Source organism: Cynoglossus semilaevis, chromosome 18, assembly GCF_000523025.1.
Source record: "Cynoglossus semilaevis isolate Cse_v1.0 chromosome 18, Cse_v1.0, whole genome shotgun sequence".
Taxonomy (NCBI): Eukaryota; Metazoa; Chordata; class Actinopteri; order Pleuronectiformes; family Cynoglossidae; genus Cynoglossus; species Cynoglossus semilaevis.
Window position 1 is genome coordinate 9,972,463 of NC_024324.1, and position 8,231 is coordinate 9,980,693.

The 8,231-nt window shown below is 40.6% G+C and overlaps 1 protein-coding gene across 1 annotated transcript in view; it reads right to left on the reverse strand.

Annotated features, from left to right (window-relative positions):
* The window catches only part of fbxl2 (F-box and leucine-rich repeat protein 2), a 19,824-nt gene extending 13,248 nt beyond the window's left edge, over positions 1-6,576 (reverse strand). Inside the window, exons 1-3 of the mRNA XM_008331623.3 lie at positions 6,488-6,576; positions 5,854-5,894; positions 4,689-5,343 (exon numbers count right to left, since the gene is read on the reverse strand). Coding sequence (XP_008329845.1) covers positions 4,689-4,718 — 30 coding nt within the window. The 5' untranslated portion in view covers positions 4,719-5,343; positions 5,854-5,894; positions 6,488-6,576. The remainder of the gene's footprint in view (positions 1-4,688; positions 5,344-5,853; positions 5,895-6,487) is intronic.
* Positions 6,577-8,231: the final 1,655 nt, after the last annotated feature.

Genomic DNA, 8,231 nt, shown 5'->3' on the forward strand with positions numbered 1-8,231 from the left:
GAGTCTCTGAGGTCTACTGAGGTCTACTGGAGTCTACTGAGGTCTACTGAGGTCTACTGGAGTCTACTGAGGTCTACTTCCCTCTCCATGTTGTGTAACACAAACACACTGAATGACAGTGTCAGGTAGCACGGCCTGCGCTCATTAAATTCATATGTAATCTAAACCACAGATATGGCATCATGACAGCGAGGGTCGGGGCCCTCTCTGGTACGCCTGCTTCCTCAGAATTCTCACTTCTTCTTTCTGCTGCCCTGGGACTCTGTGCCAGCAGAGCAGCATTCCCGTGCAGGGAGTTCCTCCCTGCAGTCATACTCCTATTACTTGATAGTGAACAGAAGCTTGAAGAAAGGTCGAGCTTTTGAACTTGATGGTTCAGGTTTAGAGCTAATTTGCTACAATCGAGTATGAATAAAGCAAATGGATCAGGCCTGTTTGGTTTGAATGATTAGAGCATTAGAGCTGCTCCCTCAACGTCCTTTGGTTTTTGGAGCCTTCGTACGTCAGGTTATTTGCCTGTGTAGGCTGGTCGTCATGGAAGGAGACTCCAGCTCTGTGGAGGAAGCCGACGTTCTGTCAGCGCTCCTCAGCAGCACGGCAACGCCTTCTGTTCTCACTCACTCAGACATAGACCCGTGTCTGTGCATAATCAGGCCAATGCCTGATGGAGACAGTCAAGTACCATCAAGTCAAAAAGAATCTCAACAATGTGAGAATGATATTAGAGGTAAACAGGCTTGGTGGGAGTCACCGCCAGTGGGAATTAGGATGATTTAAGGCAACTGCAGGAGGAGGCAACAATTCAATGTTGGTAATTATTATACAGTATAACATACTGCTACCTGACAACACTGTCAAACCAAACAAGGAAGTAGTAAGTTACTTTTTAACTTGGCCAAAATAATAACCAGTCCTTCTTTACAGCAGACATTTAGACATAAAAACACATCTGTCACTGTTTCAGTGACTCTGTTCCATTTCACAATATGTCTGTTAGCAAAGATGAACCCAGAAACTGAGCCGATCTATTATTAATGTGACTGTTGACACCCAGGCTTTTCCTACTGTGTGACCTGTGAACACACCTGCTGGGAGAAAGGTCTGTAAGGGTTATGACGACAGTGTTGGAACACAACTTCATAAAAAATGTACTTCACAGGATTTACAACATATCTATATCTCTGTCTGTCTACAAAGCTAACTATTAATGAAAAAAACAGATAATCATTTGATCAAAGCTCAGGCGTTCTAAAAAAGAAAATGACGAGGAAAAAAGAAAAGAAAATTGAGCCAGGGTAGAAGTGAACGTGGTTTTTTTGTAGCTCACTACATTATTACTGACACAAGTGTGTGCACTGCGTCAGCGGCAAACGCCATTCACAGGTACTGCAGGAGGTGTGACAGGTTTGTGCACCATTACCTGCCAAGTACAGGAACACAAATATTATTTACACTGCTACGCTCCATGTGCAGCCCACTCCTCCTGAAAACAACCAGTATAAGCCCAGACAACAGTGTCAGCCAGCTACGGCCTCCATACGCTGGTACCTGTACTTGTACTTGTGCAGTACTTCAATGAGATGGAGGGGGTAACAGTGCCCCCCAACTCATTTTTTTCTATTTTTCTGAACGACATGGATGTGTTTGTGTACTACTTTGCTGAACAGAATTATGCAGTAGGTAAAACAAAAATAATGTAATGCACAAATGGTTTGTAGCACAGAGAGTGTGGAGTGTGTCAGTGGCAGCTGTCGTTCACAGGTACTGCAGGAGGCCTTTGCTGCCAAGGCCAAATGCATGCTGACTAAGTGAATGCTGTTTGTATTTACAACACCACTGCTCTATATCTGAAAGTGGATTGCCTAAGCCCAGCCCTGACACACTGTCAGTTCACTATACTGGTGTATAATACTATAATACATGCTAATACTGCTCACTTATTTCAGCACGATGCTTTAGCAGGCACTCGACCAGTAACCAGTATGTTGTTTTGCTGTCAGCCAGTAAGCTTCATAGTCTTCTTTGGCACAAAAGAAGAAAATATATTCACTTATTTATGAAAATTATTTTTAAAAAGTATTTCTTTAAAAAATACTGTCATCAAATGTCACACAGCCTGGTAAATGCTATTACTTTAACCGCAGGGGTGTTAGTCAGCAATTAGCACCTGCACATCCCTGAAACTATTTTCAGGAGACACCTTGATTAGAAGAGAGGACGCTGCTTGACTGTAGGGAAGTGAAATTAAGAAGATACTTTGGAAAACAAATACCAAACAAAAATGTACAAACAAATATGTCAATGCCAGAGGAGAACTGCTGTAATGCCTTTGTGACTGCACTAGAGGAATGTGGTGTTCACTGACTGACAGAACTCACATGCCTGGGTGTGTTTCCTGATTTGTTTTTTCTTTAAAAAAAAAACAGATGAATAAAGATGTTTGTGGGAGTAAACACAATAATTTATAGAAACCAGCGTAACACACTACGTTATCACAGAAACAACGGTGTACACGGTGTCACAGGCAGCTGTCATTCACAGGAACTGCAGGAGGTGATACCTGCCACGGCCAAGTACACGGTGACTAATTGAATGCTGCTTGTATTTACAACACTGCTGCTCTCCGTCTGCAGCCCACCCCGTCTGAGTGCAGCCTGTCTAACCTCAGGCGACAGTGACAGCCAGCCTCTGCTCTGATTGGCCGACAACAGTCATCCACAGCCCTGCTCTGCTCTGCTCTGCTGTCCTGCGATGCTGAGCAGCGCCGTGTCAAAACATTTTTCATGTTCAACGCTGAGATCAACGCCAAGAATAACTTCATCAATTTCCGCCAGACTTTTATTCTTTTTTCAAAAAAACAAAAACAAATGTCTGCTCTTGATAAAATATTTTAACTAATATATAGGAGATTTGGCATGAAATGTCCAAACATGCATGCAGTCCTCAGTCATCCAGAACCATTTACTGAGAAAATGTGGTCAGTTTTACGTACAAGACCATTACAGGTTAACCCTTCTTTTAACAAATACTGCTATTCGCCAAACAGCTGTCCTGTTATGAGGTAAAATCCAGCCCTAAACCATGACTGGGCCTTTCTAATGGTGCACTGGAGTTCACTGGTTTATACAGCCTTCCATACTGACAACATGTTTAGCTAAAGATTTCTAACTCGACTTGTTGTGTACAAGACCTTGGACCATCACTCTACAGTCTGACTGTGTTTACTTCAGGCATATTTTAGCCTTTTTAAGTCTCTTTAGTCGTTCCTCTTGGGAGCTTGGAGCTTGGAATTCACCTCAGCTGACCTGAGGAAACAGTGGACCAATTGGATTTCTTAGATCCATTAATCAACACTGCTGTATTTCTCTTATCTTTAAAGTAAATCATCTTCATGTTCCTTTGTTTTTCTTTGATTTACTGCCTGTGCACAACAAGAAAATATTTCAGGTTTTTGGCTTAAAATCTTCTTCAAACCAAAACTTCATGGTGGTGCCACAGCGTTACCATGTCTGCCTTTACACATCTGCCTTACACGCAGAGGGTCCTGGGTTTGAGCCCCACGGGAACCAAATGTCCTCAATGGCGCCTCCTGTGGCAGCCTGTGTCAGTTGCAAAGACTCAGACTGTGAATTACTCTATTGTGGGACAAATATGGGACTAAATTATTATATTACAATTATAATAATTGTCCATCAGTCTTCAGTATTAAAGACATTTTTGAATGTTTTTGTCTGTTCCCCTCCTAATGAATGTGTTTTGGCTCCAACCCTGTGCCTAAGAGCAGGTTGATGAGATTTGAACTTTCATAACAGTTAATGGAAGAATTCAGGTGACCAAATGCATTTCTGGAGTCCTGTGATCAGTCTTGTCTGATTATATTTTTAATTCCTAAGAACTCAGGGCAGTCCACTGCCCAGTGGCTAAAGGTTAAAGGATTGGCTCTGCAATCGGAGGATTGCCAGTTCGAATCCTGGATCTGGCACTTAGGTGTGTTGGCCAAACGCCAAATCTCCCCCGGCTCTAAAGTGCAGCCGGTCACTCCTGTGTGTCTGGTGTTGGTCACCAGGGTGTTACACAGATGGGTTGAAGGCAGAGGGTAATTTCTGTTAACGGCAGAGGGATTATCAAGAAACTGAAAACTCACTAAGATTGGGTTTTTGTCGAGTCATTGTGTTTTCTGGTTGAGTTTCTTCATATTTAATGTATTACATGTACTCCGTGGCAGAAATATTCTGAGTTCTTGGCTCGATTCCCTGTCAAAACACTTTGCTGGTGCGAAGTAAGTATTTTATCTGTGGAATCTCTTCTGTTTTCACTAACGTGTGCTGATGGCTGATGAGGAAAGGCAGCAGAGAAACACTGTACTGGCAGCCCTGCTGAAGGCAGCCTGTCTAACCTCAGGCCACAGTGACAGGCAGCCTCAGCCCTGATCCACTGATCCACTGATACAGTGACAGTCGTCAGCCACAGCCCTGCTGTGCTGTCCTGCAGCCCCGTGTCTCTGTCTCTGTCTCTGCTGCTACTGCAGTAGGACAATAACAGGATTTAGGATTATTACCTCTGACCAGCAGAAGGGCTCGGCTATAGGCTGCATGTAAAATCACACACACACACATTAACACACGGACAAACTCGACTCCCACGTCTACTAGAAACAAACACTTGGTGGTCCACAGCCTGTGTCATACCTCGAACCGGCCCTTGGTGATTCCGTTCATGTCTACGGCGGTTCGTCCCTTCTCCAAACCGCACAAACACGCACCGGAGCCGAAGCCGTTGGGCGAAAAGCCGTAATTGTTTGTCGCCGTTTATTATTTTTTTTCGCACGGTCGTAGTGTACGAGCTGAATCTTCACACCCTCCTGCTGCTGCCTCCTCTTTCTCCTCCTCCCTGTCGTTACAGAGCCTCCTGTCTGTGGGTCAGTGCGGGACACGCTGCTGTCGGTGCGGTTCGTCCTGCGGTGTCGTTAGCGGTGGTTCGTTCGCCGCAGCTCGTCTCATCGCACAGCTACCAAAATAACAATAATAACATGGACGGTCTGTCAAGTGACTTCACTTCCGCCTCTCCCTTCATCGCTCCAGTGCAGCTCCACTGGCCTCGGTTCCACGAGTTTGTTGTTAACTCCACAAGAACATTGTGGAACAGCTGGAGAACCGAGTCCACTCCCACTGACGGACACGACCGTCCCGCATTTGACACGCTCCGGTCCACCGACACCAGCGGTTCCTGCTCGGCTTTCTGTTTACTTGCAGGAAAGGGGGGAGGAGCCTTCGTGACGTCACTGCTGCGGGAAAAAGCACGCGTGCTGGATTTGTTTTGATTGTGGGTGGAGAGGAGGGGGTCCTGCAGAAATGATGGCGACATCGAAACAAACGTGTTATTACTTTTTAATGACAGCGCCCGCAGACACTGTCTGGACGGCGGCCGCGGCGAGACGTGGGCTGAAGGAGCCGCCGATGGTGATTGTTGAAGAGAAGGGAACACTGGCATGGACTCACAGCCAGCTGCGAAGATGTGCTCTTATATTATAATTATAATATAATTATAATACATTATATGTTATATAAGAATGCAAGGACATTCTGGAGACAGTCACTTGTGGCATGTAAGAAACGGCCCCAATTGGCTACCAAACTTTTGTGTACCTCTGTCCATAAACACTCATTATTGGGACTAAAAAAAAACCCCCAACTCCACCACCACTCTTCTTCAATAAGACGCAAGAAACAACCTTGCCGTTTTTATATAACGTGTGTAAACCACCTTTCTGTGCTTATACTGGGGGTCTTTCTGGGTTTCTGCCTTAATTAAGTTTAATCAATTTAATTCAGTTAAATCGATTCTACTTCTTACCTTGTGTTTGCGTCGGGGGAGCTCTGCCGGGTTTGAACGTCCTTAAAAAGAAAAACAAATGGCGGTAAATAGGTGTGCCCAATAACTACATGCCAGATAACTATCAAACCCGATAAAAGTGAATTGTTACGTCATTTTAAAACTTCTATGTCATCACAAATAGCTTCATTAATATGTAATATAATATACATGTCTCATTTTTTTTAACCAGGCACTCTGGGGGCCCTACAGTGAGTGCTGCGTTCAAGTGCCGCCAGTATAACCAAAAAAATAATATCACACTGAAAACAATTCAGTTAAAATGTTAGTAGCTGCTGACTTGACTTGATATCGTTTTATCCACAGTACTTTAGCCAATACCCAGTATGTTACACGTAAAACAATAACAGAAATATCAACATAAAAAGGTCAGAAAAAAGACGCGTAAACTGTAAAGTTACCGCCTTTACGTGAATGCAGCACAACGTTTGTCATACATTTGTAATTAGAGAAAATTGGTTGACAGCTGTGTAGAATTCTTCAGTGTCAGAAAAAGACAGTACAACCAGTGTGATATATATATACTGTATTTAAATAAATAAATAAAAATATATAAATACTATACTGTAAATAGGGTGTTGCAGTGTAGTCTTACCTTTTTTGATTTACCAATCACAGGACTAATGCTTGCAAGGGAGCTGTCTGGAGAATCATATGAAGAATCTGTACAGAAACAGAAAAAAACAGCTTTGTTTTACTTAATTGATAAAAAAAAAAATTCAATAACGGTAGTTTTTTTTTTACACTATTTGATTCTACTAATATTACAAGCAAGTGACACGACAAGGAAAAAATAACATAAGCTTTAAAGTGTTGTGTTTATATTTAAATGTAACTTGCATATATTTTGTACACTTGTGAAATGCACTTTTTCACATTTTCAATTTATTTTATATATTTGTATTTATTTATTAATTATTTTTTGTAATTAAATCCTGATGCAAAGTATGTCAGTTCTAGATGACTTTATTTTTATATCAATAAGTAACTCACCTTATTTTAATAGATTTATTTGATGTATCACATAGTTTATCATATATTAAATAGTTGCTAATAGTTTTTCATTTGTTAAAAATAAATATCCTCGTTCAAAGAGTCAAAACTGCTTTTGGTTTTGTTCTTAGTATTAATTCTCTGCTGGTCTAAACAATACCAGAATCAGTGACTAATTTTTTTTTAAAATGTCTATCACAAATTGCTTATGATAAAAAATACAGAGTTCTATGATCTTATTAGTCATTCTCATTCTTAGCTTTTCTCTCCGTTGTGCTGTTTCCAGCCTCGTGTTGCTAGGTTGAAAGATATCTGACCCATTTGATTTTGAGTTGGCATCAAACTGGCATATCAAGGCATTCTAGTTGGCCTGCGGTTACATTAGTGATTTGAAAGATTTGATTGGCTGGTCTATCCCCTCTCCCCTATTATATTTTATAATTATAATATAATATTATAATATTATATTATAATTATAAAATATAATAGGGGAGAGGGGATAGACCAGCCAATCAAATCTTTCAAATCACTAATGTAACCGCAGGCCAACTAAAATGCCTTGATATGCCAGTTTGATGCCAACTCAAAATCAAATGGGTCAGATATCTTTCAACCTAGCAACACGAGGCTGGAAACAGCACAACGGAGAGAAAAGCTAAGAATGAGAATGACTAATAAGATCATAGAACTCTGTATTTTTTATCATAAGCAATTTGTGATAGACATTTTAAAAAAAAATTAGTCACTGATTCTGGTATTGTTTAGACCAGCAGAGAATTAATACTAAGAACAAAACCAAAAGCAGTTTTGACTCTTTGAACGAGGATATTTATTTTTAACAAATGAAAAACTATTAGCAACTATTTAATATATGATAAACTATGTGATACATCAAATAAATCTATTAAAATAAGGTGAGTTACTTATTGATATAAAAATAAAGTCATCTAGAACTGACATACTTTGCATCAGATGTCAGTTCTAGATGACTTTATTTTTATATCAATAAGTAACTCACCTTATTTTAATAGATTTATTTGATGTATCACATAGTTTATCATATATTAAATAGTTGCTAATAGTTTTTCATTTGTTAAAAATAAATATCCTCGTTCAAAGAGTCAAAACTGCTTTTGGTTTTGTTCTTAGTATTAATTCTCTGCTGGTCTAAACAATACCAGAATCAGTGACTAATTTTTTTTTAAAATGTCTATCACAAATTGCTTATGATAAAAAATACAGAGTTCTATGATCTTATTAGTCATTCTCATTCTTAGCTTTTCTCTCCGTTGTGCTGTTTCCAGCCTCGTGTTGCTAGGTTGAAAGATATCTGACCCATTTGATTT